This window comes from Gallinula chloropus, assembly GCF_964237585.1.
Source record: "Gallinula chloropus genome assembly, chromosome: 2".
Taxonomy (NCBI): domain Eukaryota; kingdom Metazoa; phylum Chordata; class Aves; order Gruiformes; family Rallidae; genus Gallinula; species Gallinula chloropus.
In genome coordinates, this window is record NC_140086.1 from 93,634,250 (window position 1) to 93,654,244 (window position 19,995).

At 47.4% G+C, this 19,995-nt stretch overlaps 1 protein-coding gene across 1 annotated transcript in view; it reads left to right on the forward strand.

The window, feature by feature from the left end:
- Positions 1 to 16,439, forward strand: part of GCNT2 (glucosaminyl (N-acetyl) transferase 2 (I blood group)) — a gene marked incomplete at both ends in the record, with an annotated part of 28,449 nt that extends 12,010 nt beyond the window's left edge. Inside the window, 6 exon segments of the mRNA XM_084260635.1 lie at positions 2,117 to 2,356; positions 2,359 to 2,550; positions 2,553 to 3,014; positions 14,987 to 15,029; positions 15,031 to 15,077; positions 16,249 to 16,439. Coding sequence (XP_084116761.1) covers positions 2,117 to 2,356; positions 2,359 to 2,550; positions 2,553 to 3,014; positions 14,987 to 15,029; positions 15,031 to 15,077; positions 16,249 to 16,439 — 1,175 coding nt within the window.
- Positions 16,440 to 19,995: the final 3,556 nt, after the last annotated feature.

Below are 19,995 nucleotides of genomic sequence, written 5' to 3' on the forward strand. Positions count from 1 at the left end.
AAGCCTCTGGGTGCACAGTTTCAAAGGCATCTAAATGCCTTGGAAGATCTCAACCTTTGATGCCTTGGAAAAAGCTACCTGTGCTCTCTGCCTCCAGCTGAGACTTCCTTAAGGAAATCCAGGCTCCGGCAGAAATACTGGCATCTGCCCCCAGTTTTTTCCTAAGTTCAGCTGGGTGGAGATCTCATGTTAAGAGCATGGCACAGGGGAAGAAATGTCCTTGCAGCCAGCTGGCCCAGTGAGCAGGTGGGAAGAGCCTGAACTCCTTGGTCCGTGGAGCGTGCAGAGGAGAGCAAGAGGCTGGTGGCCTTACACTCAGTCACCTCTGGTCTTGGCCAGCTGTGCTGCTGAGGTGTCAGGCAAGTGAATGTTGTTTGCTGCTGGATCTGGTTCACTCTAACAGTCCAGTGGAGAAGGAGCAGTCTGTGCACCACAGGACAGCATCCCCCAGCCACTGAGCTGGGGCAGGTGTTCCCCTCACAGCGGTGCTCGCTGTGTGTTTCTTTGCTGGACTTGGGCAGAGGTCTCAGCTCAGCACCTGCTCATCTCCCTGAAGCCCCGTTTAATGAGCTGCACTGTTGGGCTCCGGCAGCGTTTTCCAGATGACTTCTCAGCAGCATCAGGCAAGTCCCCATTGCTCCCTGGGACTTTACACACCTCTGTTCCAGCCCCTCGACTCCAGTGGAGCCATCCTCCTTCCAAAGTTGCTCGTGTCCATAAAGAAGGCTGCAGTAGATCTCCAGCGTGACCACAGCTGTCCTTACCTGTCCCTGGTGAGGAGCTGCTCTGCTAATTGCTGTCACTGGGTAAGCTTGACTTACAGGTCTGTCCTGCGTCCTGTACCAGTTCCCCACTTGAAACAGTGTGGCCACAGGCACTTAGAAAGCTTCTCCAGTGCTCCTCTCCTCATTACAGCTTGTGACTGTAACTGGTGAACGAAAGCCACAGCCTGCAGCCTTCAATCTGTTGGAACAGAGACTTCTGGAGACTGGTGCCAGGGTGGGAGGAAACCTCAGCTTTTGGGAGGGACCTGCCGGCGCCTGAGGTGGCTTATCTGCGTGAGCTGGAAGGTGGGTGACGGTATTGCTGCCTCTCGTAGCACAATGGATTGCCCAATCAAAACACTACTGGCATGATCTCAGATCATCTGATTCTGCCTCAGCATTACTTTGTTTTGGAGCAAAACGATACACTGGAAAAAAGTTTCTGTGGCCCCAAACGTGCTGTCTCATGGCAGGAGACAAACACACACTTGGAAGAGAAAGAGTTGCCAAGTCTTTCATTTTAGTCAGAACTGTGCCACAGGCTCTCATTGCTCAAGCACTCTGCTATGCTAGCTCTTGGAACATCTCATCAGAAAGTCTGAGGTTGGCTTAAGGAGATTACATAGCAGGTTTCACTAGCCTTGTGATGTCAGCACAGGGCTCACTGCAACTCAGCCCTGACAGTAGAAACTGCTTGCCACGTTTCAAATACCACAGCTGAAGAAAGCCTTGCTGCAAAGCCTGCTGGCTCTCAGGTAATTCTACACAGCAGCAGAAAAATGGCTCTCCTGCTGCTTACAGGTAGGTGCTGGCAGCTTTACGTGGCAGTGTGGTGTGCTGAAAAAGCCTTTCCTAAGTCTGAAGCAGCAACGACTGGTGCACTTGGGTGGTTCAAAAAAAGTTCTACTAAGTAAAAAAAAATGCAGTAAAGGAAATACTGGGTTTTCCCTTGACAGTGTGTACAAACAGGAAGCTTTACAGCGATATGATCCAGGTATGTACAGCCACATGATGCAAGGAGAGGGAAGGAGCAGATTAAAAGATACCTGCAAATTGAATTCAGGGATGCTGTGAAATATGTATTTGTGGCTGGGTGTTTGCTACCAAGTCTGAAACTGTGATGCCTCTGTTTAATCTTCAGGGTGCTGCGGAGCAGCTCCGTCCTGCAAGCTGTTGGCTACTTGTGCTACTTCCACATGGGTGACTCGGGCAGCAGCTGTGTTCTGCATGTCAGATTGAGACATGCATTCTCCTGCAGGAAGGTAGCGCAGGCAGCTTGTTTTGCTTTGTTTCTGGTGTCTGAACTGATCGCTTTCTGATATTCCAAGTGAGGGTCTTCCTCTGAGCATCAGTGGGTGCTCTGGGACGCTGCTTCTTCGCTGTCCTGATCCTCAGCGTTGCGCTTCCACTTGTTTTCTACGGTGTTCATTTTCACTTACAAAAACTTCTTAGGAGACTGAACTTCTCGGCGAGTTCAACTTTAGAAGAAGCCTGTAGAGCCATTATTGAAGATGAGGAGCCCTTTCTGAAGGAAAACACTTTAGAAGCATCATTCAGAGAATACAGTTGCGCAGAGTACATCGCACAGAACCACACATCACCCGCACCCTCTCAGCTGAGGAGGAAGCTTTCCCCATCGTCTGTGTCATGACCATGCACAAGGAGTTCGAGACCTTCGAGCGGCTCTTCAGGGCAGTGTACATGCCCCAAAACATCTACTGCATCCATGTGGACACCGAGGCACCGGCCTCCTTCCAGCAGGAGGTGCAGCGCTTGGTGGGCTGCTTCGGGCAGAGCAGGTGGTCTACGGCGGTGTCTCACGCCTGCGGGCTGACCTCCACTGCATGAGAGACCTGCTGGCCTCGGCCGTGCCCTGGCACTACCTGCTCAACACCTGCGGGCAGGACTTCCCCTTGAAGACCAACCCGGAGATTGTCCGGCTGCTGAAGCGGCTTGAGGGCAAGAATGTCACTCCCGGGGTGCTGCCGCCTCCCCACATCACCTCACGCACCGCACACGTGCACAGGGAGCAGTTACACTCCCTGTTTCCTTTCATGCTGCTTACGTTTGTGCGCAAGGCACCCCCACCACACAACCTGACCATCTGCTTCGGCTCTGCCTACGTGGCCCTCACCCGGCCCTTTGTGGAGTTCGTGCTGCGGGACCAGCGCGCTGTTGACCCGCTGGCCTGGTCTGAGGACACCTACAGCCCCGACGAGCACTTCTGGGTGACGGTCAACAGGATCCCGGGTGAGTACACCTTCACTTTGGTGTTCTGTAGATAAGTACATGCCCATACACACACAGACAGAGACATGTATCTGGCGCTGATTTTGGCAAAGCTGAGATGAAAAACTCCATCTGTTCATAGTGGATATAAAAGGCTGATCTACCAAATTGGCTTGCTTCCTCTTTTTTTGACCACTGAGAGAGATATGACTGTGCCACACAGGATGTACATCACTGCTGTGTGTCTGAGCAGGAAGATCACTGGGGATCTAAGTTCAAATTGAAATCTTTGGGCATTTCAGATGATTTAAGCCTTTTAACTGTAAAAATTGAGATGAAGAAAAGGAAAGGAATAAAGAGTAAGGTATGTAAATTATGTAAGTGTTGTAATGAAGGTGTTTTCTACAAGATGTTCATTTTGCTGGGGGGAATTTTATTTTTCCACAAACGGAAGTCAGTTCATCCCTCTGTATTACTCCAGAGCCCAGAAAATCTGATATCAGGCGAGAATCTGCTTCTAGTCTTCACATGCCTTTCCGTGGGCACACACACGCACACACCAGCTCACCCGTAACACCTGGAAAAACCTGTGCATGCATAACTGTGCCTAAACGCCACTGTGCAGGGTCAGGGATTTGTTCAGCGCACCAGACTCAGAGCCAGCATTTTATTCTTTAGCTTATGTATTTACGAGTAGTTTTTACCTCATTCATACCGCTGGGAAAGGGTCAGAAGATGCACAGGGCTTCTTCCCCATTCACACTGCTTTTCGAAGTGCCTGGTAGGACTTTACTGCTCTCAACTCCCTAAAGCTTCACAGCAGCCCAAAGCAGGGATATCAAGAATGGAAGCACGGATTAATTTCTTCTGTCTGTCTTTCTACCCTCTCCCTACTGGAACTTGCAGGAAATGAAAGCAGGGAGTGGTAACAGCAAGGCAGCACGTATCTGCTTAAGACTATGCAGCAGACTGTGGGCCTGTTTTGGAAGGCCAGTCTGCTCTCAAACTGTCATGTAAGCCTCTCTGAGAGTAGTGCTTGCTCTTTTGGTACTTCTATTTCACAATTGACACGTGCAGGATGCACAGATGATTGGTGACCGAGACAGTAATCAGCATATATTATTTGTAGCTAGTTGACTTTTCCAAGAAGCCGGTTGCTGTGTTGACATTGTCCATCACCTCAAAAGCAATAAACCCGGGGACCCCTCTCTGTGCTCCACAACCACTAAGCTTTAGGTGGTTGCCATATGTTGTGCTGCACCGTGAAGCTTGCACAGGCTGCATATTTTGTTGTGTTTCCATGATTGTTGCCACATGCTGTACAGCCCTGCACACTGGTGTAATATTTTTTGCACTTGTTCTCTTTGCATCCAAAAAAGGAATTGTTGTGGTTTTGCCCCAGCTGAGAGCTGAGATCCACGCAGTTGCCTGCTCTTTACAGGAAAGGGGGGGGGGAGGAACGGGAGGGAGGGGGAAGGAAAGGGAAAAGGAAAGGAAAGGGAAAAGGAAAAAACCCAAACCCAAGAAACCAAAAACCCCATGGGTTGGGATAAGGATAGTTTACTAGAATAGCAGAAAGATAAATATAACAATGATAACAGGGCCTTAGAGCAAAAAATAATATATATGAAGCTGCTGGTACACAATGCAGTTTCTCACCAAACCACACAGCTCAGGCTGTGCAGCCCAGAGCCATCCCAGAACCGGACTGTCCCCGAAAACTGTGCATCCTGGAGCTGCCTGCTTCTCCTCCCACCAGTCCCCCTTTATACTGAGCATGACATAATTGGCCAGTTTGGGTCACCTGTCCTGGCTTTGTCCCCTCCTTTCTCATTAGCAGGGAAATATGAAGAACTGAAAGAGTCCTTGATTGCTTGACCACGACTAAAAACATCAGGCTGTTATCAGCCCTGCTCCCATCCTAACTCCCAAACACGGCATTCCATCCACGGCTAGAAAAGAAATTAACTCCATCCTGACCGAAACCAGGACAGGAATACAAAAAAGATGACACATTTCCACAGCAGACAAGTTTCCTTCATTTTCCTTCTTTTCCTCATTGCCACTTTTAGGGTACCTGGCCAAAAGTGGCCATGCAGCGCTGACAGACGTACTTAGGGACTGCTGCATCCAGGATTTTGGATTCAACCTTGTAAGTGTAGCACAGGGTGTCAGACGCTCACTTGAGTGTATCCCAGTTGGATCCAGAGTTCTGAGCCACTCTGGGCTGAGAAGTTGTCCCTATCAGTGCACAGAGCATTAGCCTGGGATTAAGTTCCTGGCCATAACAAAAACCTCTTGCCCAAGTTTGACCAAGATGCTTCCTTTTAGCTTTTCAGGAACAGCAAAGGGAGATGATAGTGTCAGACAGTGGTCCAGATGTTAAAACAAATAGTTGGAGGCCTCCAGGTAAGCAGAGGGATCATTTAGGGACAAACCTGGCCATGGATGTACAGCATATAATGAAACAACTAAACCAAACAGATGTTTGTAGTTTCAGACACTCATGACAATCTCAGGTCAGATAAAAGATTTTAAAAAAAGACTGTGTGGCCCCCAAATCTTAAAATAGCATGTTTATTGCCCAGAGTCATGCAATGAAAGCCAAGATTAGTTTTTTTAGCTCCCTAAAGCCTAAGGACTTCCAATTCCCATTCAGTTGGTTTTCAAATGGTGGTTTTAACTTATCTTCAGTATTTATCTCTGCCCACGTATCTCCCACGTGACTCCCGTGTGACAGAAAATTCCTGAAAGTCAATTTTCAGGTAATTGAGAGACACATGGAGAAATTAGGGGAAAGTATTTGCAAAGTACGTAGGCCTGAAGCGACTGGTCCTAAATCACCTCCCCCCAAGAAGTACACAGCACCCCAGTGCAGCTTGGCAGTCACGTCCTGGGCCAAGAGTGTAACCACCAGGCTACTTCGCCTCTCAGTGCTCATAGAGAGCACAAAGTAGGTTCTGGTCACCCCTTGTGGGAGAGGGGTGTGTGTATACACAGTGCCTGCTACTGAGTCCTTCAGGGGCGACTTCACTGAATCCTCTTCCGAGGCAAAGTCCTGCCCCCGCTTTCCTGCGATAGGGTCGTGGCACGTGCATGACTTGGGATGCGGGTGGTCTCAGGTGATACGACCCCTCAAGGTGCACACAGACCTGTGCACCGACATTCACATACACTGGTCCACCAGTAACTTATACCTTGTTCAAGGGGGACTATAAAGCTGAGGAGAAGCAATAGCAACGCCTCTCAGTCAGAGGCACCGACACGCATGACAAAGGAGATGAGGGCTATTGTTTCCCACTCACAGAAGCAGGTAGAAAGGGGCAGAATGCCCCTTTTCCCGGTGTTTTAAACTGGATGAAGGGCAAAGCCAGCACTGCAGCACCAACACCCGACTCCCAGGCTGATGCACTGGATTGAACTGCTTTCTTCAGAACTTGCTCACCCGCAGCGTAACGGAGCGTGGTGGCACTGCCGCTCCTGCACCAGCCCCATTTCCTTACTAAGGGGGAGGGTGCACAGGACAGCTGAGTTGCAAAATAGGAAATTTTTCTCCTGACTCCTGCTCCTCTTTTCCCACTCCCTTGTGCCCACCAGCACTGTGCCAGGAACTCTGCATTTCAAAGAAGCACAGAATTACAAGGTTGGAAAAGACCTTTAAGATCATCGAGTCCAACTGTTCAACACTAGTTCAACTCACTAGCTCTGAAAAAAAATAATCTTTTTCCTGAGTCTGTGAATTTAATTGATTTTGTGAAGAATTTGGCCAGCACTGAGATTGGCACACAAAGAAAACCTCGGGGGTGAAGATGCAGATGTGAGCAGAAAAGGAGAGGAAAATGGGAAGGAGAAGAGGAATGGGAAGCAGAGCTTCCCCTTCCAGTAGTGGTGAGCTATGAGCCTGGCTCAAGCCACCTGCTACAATGCCACCTGCATACAGACATTTTCTTAACATCTGGGCTTGTTAGGGTAGAAACACTTCAAAGCATTCCATGTGTTTTATCAGTAGTTTTTGTACAATTTTCATCCCAAGGACAGGCAGGAGATGCATTTGGGAAATGCAACTAGAAGAGCTAACTCACAGTCTGAAGAATAAATGTCATCCATGTGCCAAGAGTACTTTACTGCAGTATCCTGTAAAAATAGCATCTATTTTCTACTTTGACCTTTCTACTATATGCTGCTGGCACCGGTCTCATCTATACAGATAATCCTTCTGTCAAAGATGATCTGGGTTAACACCAGTCTGGAAAAAGGAAATAGAGTTTATTTGTAATCAACCCTTGCCCTGGATCACTACGCAGTGCTATAAATGGCCGTGCTGGCAGGGCTTGAAGGGGCTTGATGGGATGGGAGTGAACAGCCAGGGTGTTTCAGGGACAAGGATTAACTCTCCAGAGCCTAGCAGTATGTATTTAGGTAAGAGGTTCATCCCCCAGAGCATTTGAACCACCATCCTCCTTCCTTCTCTCAACACTGTGACTAAATGCGTTTGTACATCTGCACCACAAATCTCTTTCCTTCTTTCCTGTGCCCTTATCCAAGTTTCCTGTTTCAGGTTTCAGTTTAGGGAGTGTCTTCCAAATCCAAGCATGCCAAGAAGGACCTATTTTATCCAGACCAGAGGGCTCACCATGCTGCTGTTACATGAGGCCTTTCCCACAGTCCCTCTCAGCAAGTTGACCTCTGTCTTCTCTGCTCTGTAACAGTGAGAGCAGAACTGTTACTGCAGCCTGGGAAGTACACCCAGAGAGAGGTGTTGTCTCTCTTACCCTTCCCTTGTCCAGCTGCTCTAGGTGGCAGCTCTATTCAGGGTGACTTGTTTTACCAGGATGTGTGCTGCAGCTTCTGCCTTGTGGGAGGGACACCAGTGATTTAATAGCTGCTGCCCTTAACTTCAAAATTAACACCAGTGTGTATGGAGATGCTGTATCACTGGAAAGCAGAATAGGTCATGGCTATTTAGTCATGAACAGATGCTGGTAGAACATCCTCTTCACCAGAGCTCTGACCAGAGCAAGCCTTGAGGTGTCCTTCATTCTCTTTGCTAGAAGATATGAAGGACCCCTCTGTTCCTAGGGGTAGGAGTTGCTACATCTGGGACCACAGCTGCAGCTGGGTTTAGAAGTGAACTGTAGTCAAGACACAAGATATTGGGTGAAGAATTAGAGAAGTATGGCAGTGACTTTTCTGGGAGCACACCGGAAAGGTACAGTGGAGTGTTCCATTATGATATCCAAGCTGACTACAGGTAGTCTAGGCATAGCAAGAAACCCAGCTATCACCAGGAGAAATTGGGTGTTGCACCTTCACTCTGATGTTTTTGAGGAAGGCTTATTCCTGAAAGGGCGCTGTGTCCCCAGGGTTTGCCCTGTGACTCAGTGGAAGTTGCATCAGCACAGCTGAGAAGCCTGTGCAGAGCCACAAACCTGAGGAGCAAGAACTCCAGGAACGTGCTTCAGCTGACACTGTCCCTGAGTGCAACAGGGGAGGAATTGCTGCCACACAGCTAGCCAGCATGCCTCCACAAGGCACCACACTGCTGCGCAGGCAGAGCATAGTGCTCTGAGTGCTTTGGGCACCAGCTTTGCACAGACACGTTTGCTTTGCTGATTGTGGCTGTATAATTAATGTAATTGGGAGTGGAAGTGTGCTTCTGAAGCACTTTCCCTCCGACTGTTCCCCTCCTGCTGTACACTAGCTTTATTTGGATAATGACCTTAGTGCGTGTGGGCTGGATTCCTTCTCTGGTGGTAGCAAACCAGATGCTGTGCATTAGCAGCACATCATCTGCACTGCAGCAGCTACGGGGGACAATCTGGGAGAAGCCTGCACCACTGCCAAGCACACGGAGTACAAGGTGATCAGCAGCTGTGCCAGCCATTAGCTACAGTCATGCAGCTCTCTTCCTTGCTCTCATTCTGGCTGGCACAAAATTCACCTGGCCACACGTGGACAGTGTGTTCCCACCTCTGGGCTGTGACTTGGTCTTGCACATCCCTCCACAGAGATCATAAAAGGTGCTTGGAAAGCACTTGGCATAAGCAACACTGTGAGGGAGTTTGCAAGGAGAGTGAGAAGGGAGAACTGCTTTTCTTCCTGGTTTCTGCAAGAAGCCTGCAGGGTGGGGACCAGCTGTGGGCCATGTGTTCCAGAAACGGGGGAAAACAAGGTGTTCTGTGTCACTTTTCTCTTGTGCCAGCCTGAAAGGGACATTGGGTGCACCGTGTGCCATCACTGCCTGCTGCCAAATAAACTTTTGCATCAGTGTCAGGATGCTGTAGTTGATTACCAGAAGGGGTGGGCAGGCGCAGTGTCTTGTGCAAGCTCACTAACCCTGACCACCCTCTGATCTGAATGGGCAGATCACAGATGGACAGGGCCTCCAGCAGCTTTGTCAAGCACAGGCACCTGGGGACATCAGCATCCTCTTTGAGTGAGGTTCTGTGGTGGTTTGACCCTGGCTGGAGGCCAGATGCCCACCAAAGCTGCTCTATCACTTCCCTTTTCAGCTGGATAGGGGAGAAAATATGTATTAGGAGACTTAAGAGTTGAGATAAGGACAGGGAGAGATCATTCAAGCAAGATTCTAGCAGGTTGTAGTTTTGCATGGTGGGGTTCAGGGACAATGATGACAGGTGGGAGGGGACTGCAGGGGTGGCTTCTGCAAGCAACAGCTAGAAGCTTCCCCAAGGCCCAACAAAGTAAATACTGGCTGGGCTCAAGGTCGGACCTGCTGCTGACGAAGGCTGAACCCATCAGCGATGGTCACAGCACCTCTGGGAAACACATTTAGGAGAAAAAAAAAAAAAGCCAGCAGTCACTTTCTGCCATCAGAGAAGGAAGTGAGAAGATGTAAGGAGCTGTTCAGACAGTAAAGTCAGCAAAGAGAAGGCACTGCAGGCGCCAGAAAGATGCCCCTGCAGCCCATGGAGATCATGGTGGAGCAAGTTGTCCCCTTGCAGCCCATGGAAAATGATGGGGAGCAGAGACCCCACATTGAAGTGGGTGGAGATCTATGGAACATGCTGTGACCCGCATTGGAGCAAGCTCTTGGCAGCACTTGCAGCTGTGGAGAGACAAAGAGGCCCATGCTGGAGCAGGTTTTCTGGGAGGACGTGTGACTCCGTGGGGGACCAGGCTGGAGTAGTCTGGGCCTGAGAGACATTCTATCATTCTAGAATGACCCACCACAGAAATGACCCACACTGGGGCAGCTGGTGAAGAGCTGAAGCCCCGTGAGAAAAGACTTATGTTGGAGAAGTTTGTGGAGGACTGTCTCCTGTGGGTGGGACCCCACAGTGCAGCAGGGGAAGGGAGTGAGGGATGCCCCCGCCCCCCCACTGCAGTTAAGAAGGAAGACAACTCATGAAGAACTGACTGAAGCCCCCATTCCCCCAGTCCACAATGCAGGGGTGGGTGGGGGAAGAAGGGAGCAGAATCATGTCTGAAGTTCAGTTTGCTCAGAAGGGAGGGGTGGGGAGAGGTGCTTTAAGATCTGGTAGCACTTCTCATTATCTGACTCTGGTGTCCCTGGGTGTGCAATGCAGTGCAATAAATTAGAGTTTTCTTCCCTTTTTTCTGTGTTGAGTCTGTTTTGCCTGCGATGTTGATTGCAGAATGATCTCTCCCTGTCCTTATCTCGACTCCTGAGCCTCTCAATATATATTTTCTCCCCTGTCCAGCTGAAAAGGAGAGCAATAGAGCGGCTTGGGTGGGTGTCTGGCCTTCAGACAGGGTTAAACCACCATATAGCTGCTTCTTGCAGAAGCCACCCCTGCAGATCCTCCTTCACCAGAACCCAGCCATAAAAAAACACAACAGGTTCTTTTTCCTAGGGATGTTATTGTGACACAGAAACTGGGAATCTGCCCATAAAGGAAGATTTTGCCTTCAAGCTTGTGTCAGCTCTTTTAGGGGTTCACCCATCTGTGTGCTTAACACAGTTTTAAGTGTTTCTGATGCAGTTGTTGCCTCTCTCTTGTGGGAAGAGAGAGTTGAGTTCCCTCAGCTCCCTCTGAGCAGGAGGAAGGTTGCTAACATATTAATTTTGTAAATAACTGTAAAGGAATGAAAATGATGGATAGTTTTGCTTGCAAGTGGAGTGTTAAACCATCCCCCAAATTTGAAAACATACCTGTGCCATCCTGGTGGCAGCTCCTTGGTTGTGAGCTGAACGATGGACAGAAAGTGAAGGCAGAGAGTCACCATACAGTAAGTCTAGGGCAACGGCAGGCGTAGGGCGGGTTGGTGCTGCGAGTCAACCTTATGTGCTCCCAGGGCAGATGCAAGTTGTCCTTGTTAAAGGTTCACCACAGCTCATCTGAAGCAGTAGCTTTATATCCAAAGGACAAGCTGGTGGCTCTCAAGGAACATCTCATTCACATCCTTTGGATGTGGGTGTGAGATACAAAAGTAATACCAGAAAATTCCAAGTAGAGCTGCTGTCACGTTAATCGGTCACATCAGCCAATTCCTAGTTTTTTTACGGCTATTTGCTTGTACAAACAGACACGTGATTTTTCCAGATGATTTAGCTTGCACTGAGCTTCTCACTACAGAAAATTAACCATTGCAAATTACACTGGTACCTCACCATCCCACCTACATTTGTAGACAGGCTCTTGGAACAACCTTCTCTGCAATACACACATCATACTAATATGTGCTTTGAGGTTCTGTTCTGCCTGTTAAAATTGTTCCTTTTCTTTAGCTTAGTGCCCACACTTCAAAAGACAAAGGGAGATGCAGAAACTTTTTAATATGATTCCAGGCAGTGATACTTGTTGAATAAGTCATGTTCTAGAAAAAAAGAAGCCTTTTGTACCTATGTCTGCAGTGTTACTCATATAAGTAATCCTGGTTCTCTTGTTCTCTCCATTATTTTTAATAAGACTTCCGGATTGAGCAAGAACTTCTTATAGGAACAAAGCATTAAAATAATATAGGTGTTTTCCAGTGACTTATACCAAGTCTCATGCCCACAAAGCTGTTGTAATCTCACCATCAAAACCTTTCCCTTTTGAAAAATCTGCTGTAGGGAAAGTGTTGCAACAGTCACAGCCATCACAAGAACATCTTCGTGGCACAATTTCCTGAAAAATTACACTCATCTTCTGTCCTCCATTCAGATACTGTAGTTCATCTGAGGAGATGCAGCTCAAAATAGGATTTGTTCTCTGTGTAATCCACAGTTATTGGAGTTTACTGCTTTCAATAGGAGTGATACTTTGCTTTACAACCGTTTGCTTCTTACTAAAACATTACTTTGTGATGATGGGATAAGGAAGGGTATGTCTTTGAGAAGTCTCTTTGAAAAGCCACAGCTAGCAAATGGGCTTGTGGTCCTTTGCTTGATTCTCCTTTATCTTTACCACAATCAGACAATGGTGTACTAGCTTCAAACAGCACGAGTCCTTGAAGAACAGAATCAGATGAGAGTAATTTAAGGGAGGACTTTTTTTCTTTCTAAATTCTGGCATCAGGTAATGTCTGTCACAACTCATGTGTGTAACCAACTAAACCTCAGTCCAGTTGCTGGGTTACAGATACTTTTCTTGGCATTGGGGCGGGGGGGGAACTCCAGTCAGGATGTGTGAACCTGTCCCCTCCTTTTACTTATGAGCAAATTCACCCGACCACACCTAAAGCGGTGTCACATGCGCTGAGAGGCAAATCCTGGCGCCAGCACCTGCCTGGGCAGCTGGGGTGGAAACTGGCGGAGCCGTAACCGAATGGGTGCCAGGGTGGGCACCTGTGGTTCCTGCAGAGCAACTCTGCTGTCAGCTGTCCTTGGCGTCCAGTGTGTCCCCGCAGGTCCAGCTCACTCCCACTCTGGGAAGCAGGTGTTTCCCGAACAGCCCCATGGAGTTCAGCCCCTCCAGTGCAGGACTGCATCCCTGCCAGAGACGCTACGGTTAGTTTATAGCTCAGTAACAGCTCAGAAAAAACTCCTCCTTCAAAATGTGTCATCAAATGAAGCTACTAGAACTGGGACCCTTTATTATCCATCTGTCAGATGACTCAATGCAGGAGGTACAGGTTAGCTCTCTTATGACTGTCAACAGCCTGATGGCTCAAAGAGATGGCATTCATTGCCTGAATTCTGACCCTTGTCTTGAAAGAAGTAGTTTTAAATAAGCTTCATAATATGTGGTAGTGATGCAAAGGAGGAAAGGGAGTGTGCTGCTTCTCGGAGCCAGTGCCTGCGGATCAACTCCCTCTGGAGCTGCAATGGCAAACAACCAAGAAGGGCTTAGCAGAGAAGGAGGTCGTGTTGCCTTTGACCTGCCAATGAGGTCTCTGCTCTGGAGCAGTGTTTTTCCTGCCTCCAAACCTCCACCACGAAGGGAAGACATGAAATTAAAGGCATCAGAGGGGCTGGCCTGTTTTTCCAATCACTTGTGACTCTTAGCACCTGAGTGGTGTGGTTCTGGTGGCAGCTCTTTCTAAAATCTGGTGGTGGGAAGCTCTTCACCAGGGCAGCACTCAGTACTGCTGCCCATGAGGTTGGCTCTTCCCCCCCACGCCCCTTCTTGTTTTCTGGGGCAAAACTGCTAACCTTGATGAAGTAGGAGACCAGAGCTGGACATAAATAGAGCAAGAAACTCATGGCAAAGTTTATACTAACTTTCACCATCAGCAGCACTCTTCAGACCCCAGGTCAGCTTCCAAATCTGAAATCAGTCACTCAAACAAATATTTAGTGGAAAAAGTGGTAAATGTGGTTTTTTTTCCCCAGTACTGATCTACATTTTTTCCCTTTCTTTAATTAACTTTAAAAAATGCCTAGTTTGCTCAGTTTGGGAGATGGTGAATAATGCAAAGTCAGCAGTTTTGTATTCCTGGAAGGCAATTCCTTCCAGTGTTTTTGTGGATGTCCTGGGGCCGTTCCTGTTTCGTCTGTCATCTTTCTGCCTTCCCACCATGTCAGCATTTTCCAGGTCTTTCCGCACACCGCATTTAGTGCCATCTGTTGTCAACAGATCTTTAATTTGGGATGGTAATGCACATCCCAGGCCTTTTAAAATGTTCCTCCCTTCTCACTGTGGCCTATTTTTGTCTTTTATAAAGTCTTATATTGAGGTTAATGGTTCCTGCAAAAGACTGATTTTTCTTTTATTTTTCCCCAGGACAAAGCCACACTTTTTGGCATTTTATATATATATATATAAAAATATATAATGGCCCAATATACAAAGGGGGAGAAATAAGCTTGTGGAGTTCTGGTTATAGCTGCCACATACCTCTGTTAATGGAAAAATGTTATGCTGGTTCTGCTGTTGGACCATACGGTCTTTTTGCATCTGATACAAAAGTCATGTCTCGGTATTTGCAACCAACCATCTTCACTTGTCAGCAACAAGCATCCCGTAAAAACACAGAGCAAAGCGAGCAAACCCTGATGTTTAACATAATCCCATCCAATTTCTCAAGCAGGGCTTGATAATTCATTCACAAGGAGAGGTCTTCTTGCCAGTTTATTTCCCAGATAGGTGATCTGCCTAGACTTATATATATTATTATACAATATTATAGGCTATAATTGAGTTTCAGCAACTCCATCCAATCGTATCTTGCTTGAATTTGTTCTGTTAGCCTCTTTTCTTTTTTTAAAACAAAGTATTTACCACTAAATGAATGTGAAGGTACTAGGTGTCAGTGACCCAGGGTTCAAATAGCCCTTGGAAGAGAGTGCTGGTTGGGAAGGTGGCGTGATGCATGCAGTATCATACTGAGGCTGTCGCAGAAAAGGGATTTTATTTCTCAAGTGAAATGTTCGGGTCTCTTGGGCTGACATCTTGTTTATGTCATGAAAGCTGCTTTCAGGGAAGAAACCTGACAAACGAGGTTAGCAGCCAGGCATCTGTTGATGCATATTCCTAGGTATTTCACCCCAGTTCTGGGGAGAAACATCCCAGAGAGCAGACATACACCTGAACACACAGCTGTGAAAAGAACCAGTTCTTTGATTACCTGTTACCTAATTGCAGGTGTCCCGGGCTCCATGCCCAATGCATCCTGGGAAGACGACCTGAGTGGTGAAGTGGATTGATATGGAAGAGAGCCACAGGGGCTGTCACGGTAATGCATACATCTCCCTCCAGTTTTTTCTTCCTGTTCCTATAATGGAAAACATTTGACTGTTGTTCCTGTACCCCTACAGCTTCTAGGCATGATGTGAGACAGTCTTTAGATAGCACTTCATTGGAGAGATGACATTAAAAAGGAGTCATCTCCTTTGTATTCCACACGTGGATGATAGTAGCCACGTGAATTGTGAGAAAGCCGGAGCAGTTGCTCCTTCATCAGGAATTTTATAGAGTATAGCAGCCTTGGAATGGGGTATATTTGGCAGCACTCTGGGTTCACATGAGTTAGCTGGCTGTTTTCTTGAAGGCCTTGGGGGAATCTTCTCACAGGTGGGTGGGAACAGCCCACGTGTATGTCCCATGCTGGGATGCGGATGCACTAGAGCCAGCAGCAGTGTGTGGGGCAGGGGTTCTGCGTGAACTCAGACAAACCCCAGCTCACAGATGGGCACCGATGCCTGTCAGAGCCACAGCTGATGAGGAACCTAAGGAGCTGTGGGCTGATGACAATGATGTCTGTGCTTTGCTTTCCTATGCCACCTTGCTTCATGGCATGACATTAGCAGTAGACAACCCCCTGTACAGCACACTCGATTTTTCCATCACTGCTGTGTACGTTGCATACTGCTACTACTTCTGACAATCCAAGCAGGACTAGGCAGGGAATACCAAAATGCTAGCCATAAAAATTGTATTTCAAGAATTCTTAATTCATGACGTAGTTGTGTTGAGGAGAGAAACTTTGGGAATGACAGTCAGTGTCAATTCAAGTGCTTTCAACACTGGCATAACTCCATTCAGATCGGTGAAAGGACACCATTATCATCCAGAATTAGTTAGTGGAAAATCTATTATGAGTAAAAGTTTCTGTTTCTCTTCACTGACAGAAGGAAATTGCCCTTTGCTGTGTTTCAGCCACATCTAAGAGTTGCAAGCAGTAACATCTCTCTGATGAGCTATCCCCTTATTTTGCTCACCATTTATTCTGAAGTAGCTTTCTTCATTTCATCACATTGTTCATACTTATTTCCACTGCATGTCCAATAGGCCTTTTAGCACATATGCTGCGTTATATTCTTTATAGTGGCTTTGCAGAGAAAACTTCTCAAAAAGAATGATTTGGATCCTCGATTCTGCCATCACTTTTGTTTTTCTTGTGGCAGGCCGTTATGTCAGAGGCATTTGCATATATGGAACAGGTGACCTCAAGTGGCTTTTTAACTCCACCTGTATGTTTGCAAATAAGTTTGAACTTAGAACGTACCCCCTGACTGTGGAGTGCCTGGAGCTGCGACATCGGCAGAGAACCTTGTCCCAGAGTGAGGTTCAGGTGGAACCCAACTGGTATTTTTAGCTAGCTGACCCCTGGTCTACAACATCAATGAAAGAAGTCAAGAGAACATCAGCAGCAATTTTAACCTCTGCTGTGCCAGAAACATAAACTCACGAGACAGGTTTCTTTAGGATGTTCTGTAGATGCAGCTCTGGTCCACTTGCCTCACGCTGCCTGCAAACCTCTCCTTCCACTTAACACCCGAAGGTCAAAACAGGAGAGATCCAGAAGAGATGCCAGGGCATAGCTCCTCTTGCAGCTGGAGGGGCTTTGCACTTTTGCCATTTTTCATGGACTGTTTTCCAGCCCCAGCTTTTGTCCTGCTACACTGTCATTGCTACTTCTTTCTATAATAATATGAAGAGATCGTGTGTCCCTGGCACTTCTCATGTCTAAAAGACAAGTGTATACATTTGGTAAGCAGAAAGGCAGTGAGTCCCAGTAAGCAAGATCTTAAAAGAGGGAACACAGCTGCTGGCTACACATACAGATACCCTTTTGTCAAAGACACTGATATTTCCTGCAGAAAACTAGCAGAAGAGTACTGGAAATGGGAGAAAGACACTGCACTTCCCAGATCTTACCTGTTCTTTAAGTATCTGTTGGGATAAGGTTTGTAAGAGAAAACAGGATCTTTTAATAGATCAACGTGTGTCATTAGAAAAATCGGGTAGGTTTTGAGGGTCAGATGCCTTTCTCCATGCGTGAAAAATGGGGCCTGCATACTTGTCTTACTTGACCAACTAAAAGAACTGGGGAAAAAAAACCCTAAACCCTCTCTACATGCAAATTTTGGCCCACCACTGTGCTTAGACCATCACGTGCAAGGACACAAAGGAAGAGATGGAAAGCGGGGAAAGAAGTAGCACGATAAGTATTCTCAGGGCTGGAAGAGCAGGAGCTGAACCCTGGCAGTAACTTGGTAACTGTGCATCAGGTTTGAAATGGCATAAGCCTTCTTCCCGAGTTTCCTTTGTTTCATCTTAATATGATGGTTAATGCACGTATGTAACCCTGGGGTTGGTTTCATCGCAGCCCTATTTTCACTCCCGGGTAACAGCCACTAGAGGGAGACCATCTAATATCTTGATTTGGTTTTTCCCTTCCAAGCCTGCAGAACCTTTCAAAACACACAGTAGCTCGGCAGACTAGGCAATAAAAAAAAAAAATTAAAAAATCAATGCTTGGGAATATTTTAGTATGGCAAACAGAAGGTGCAGCTTACAGGTCTGTGCTGTCCTGTCCTAAAAAACAAAGCAAGGAACTAAAAGAGAATGACAGAATCACGGAATGACTAGGTTGGAAAAGACCTTTGCGTCCAACCATACCCATCCTCTACTAGACCATATCCCTGAGGACCTCATCTACCCATCTTTTAAACAAATGCATGAATACAACTATGAATGCTTCTTCCTGTAGCTATGATGGTTGTATTTACACAGCATTTTAACAGCTCCATGGAGTGACCTGGTCAGCAGTGTGGTGTGCCTGAATATAAGGAGAGTACGTGCTACTCTCCCATCTCTCTTCTGAACAAGTGAAGACGGCTCAAAGAGTACCTGCCAAATAACAGCAGCTTAACATCAACTTTATGAAATCATTGCTAATTTTAGGGTGTTTCAGCAAACTGGATTGCAACTTGCAGCAGTTCAAAAATGACGGTGCATCATATTCAGATGTCCTGAAGCATGGCTGGTACCCACCAGGGAAGGGTCTGAACAGGCAGCATCTGCTTCAGTCAGCTTACTCTGCATTTAGAGCTGCCAATGCCTAATAATGCAGATCCCTGCAGGAAGGCACCGAGAGTTATCTCCACATCAGACTTCTGTGAAATCCCACTCAGGTTTTTTTGGGAAGGAATGAGAAGAGGGCTTTGCCCACTTGCTGCTGTGGTGGTAGCTGAAGAAAGAAGTACATCAGAGACATTCTTTTAAAGAAGGAGTTTTCGGTGTCCAACTTGAGAGGTCTTGAACCAGCTTCCTGCCCTCCCTTTTGTTTTATCAAGCTGAATATTCCCCAGTGTGAAACGTCGCAAATAAATTAAAGGAATTCTCACAATTTTACATGAATATTTAAAGTAGCCTGGAGTACAAACAAGATTGCATTGCATTGCTCACTCTGCAGGCAATGCATTTGCATGTGGGACTCAACATTTTCTTCCCAAGCTTTCCTCTTCCTAGGACACACTATGTCTTCAGGTCCAGCAGGCATCGGAAGGTGCTCGTTTTCCACCACGCAGCGCAACACCGTGAAGTCAATAGATGAGCTGAGGCACTAGTTAGCTCCCAGGGTCTGACCCAAGCCCGCAGACAAGGCTGTGGAACAGGCTGAGCTGGTGCAGTCAGTGCTTGGCGTGGGGCAATAAGCAGAGCTGCCACTGATGGAGGGAGACCCCAAGACCACGCATTTCCCAGAGCCAGCTGACATCAGCAGGAGCTGCCGCGTTGGGCTTACACGCCGTGCGTGGCTGCAGGCCCGCTGCTCCCTACTGCCAGTAGCTCGCTGCGCTAGGGCCCAGCTAAGGAGGCTGTGGTGCTGCAAACGCCAGCTTAAACCAGGTCCTGGTTCCCAGACCTCCTGCTCCTGCTCCTGCCAGGTTTGCCCATGCCCCAGCTCTATCAGTTCCCCAGATCCCAACCAAGAGGCCTAGCAGTGCCTGTGCCAGCCCAAAAGAAGAGGTGACAGAGATGATCCCAGGACACAGAGCCAGGCAGCTGCTCAAATTGAGTCTAGTGACAAAAAAGAAGGAAAATTTTAAAAAACCCAAAAAGCAGGGAGATGAAACAGAGCGATTACCAAGGTGTCCTTTTAGCTTCGCTTGAGGCCAGACAGCGACACAGTTGTACTCATGTTTACAGTTTTACCACTACTATTAGGCCTCACCTTAGAGATCATATGGGTCCACCTAATATGGGTGCAATATTGTATCTCCTCCTAAACAAATAACAAACGGTATAAAAGAAAGGAGAAGTGACACTGAAGTTGCAGAACAGAGCAAAAGCCAAGCACAGTTTAACAGGCTTGTGGTCTGGCTTTGTTTGCTCCCTGGCAGTATCCCGCTCCTCTGTTCAAGTACTGCCTTGACCTTGTCTTTGTCTCACTTAATTTGTGGACACTATGGTTAGCACAAACCCATCATTTTGGCACCCACAGCAGCAAGACTGAAACTTCCATGCACACCTCTGTATCATTACATAGCCACAGGAGGCATGAAACTAAAGTAGCTGGCAGGACTGTCTTCTGGCTGGCTTCTGAGTCTGTTGCTGGCTTCTAATACAGATAAAGCAGCCAAGAGTTTGATAGACCTGACTTGTGAAGTCAGCAGTGACACCAGCAACATCAAACAAGAGATGAAGTAGAAGCTGCCAGGGCTGCAGTTCCTCCACTGTCATAGAGAGCAGTGCTAAGATCTGCCCACTAGCATACACAGATTCAGAGGTTAAGCCACAGCATTATGTTGTGATGTCATAGAATCCTAGAATATATAAGGTTGGAAGGAACCTTTAAAGGCCATCTAGTCCAACACCCCCCCCACCCCCCCCCACCCCCCCCGCAGTAAGCAGAGACATCTTCATTA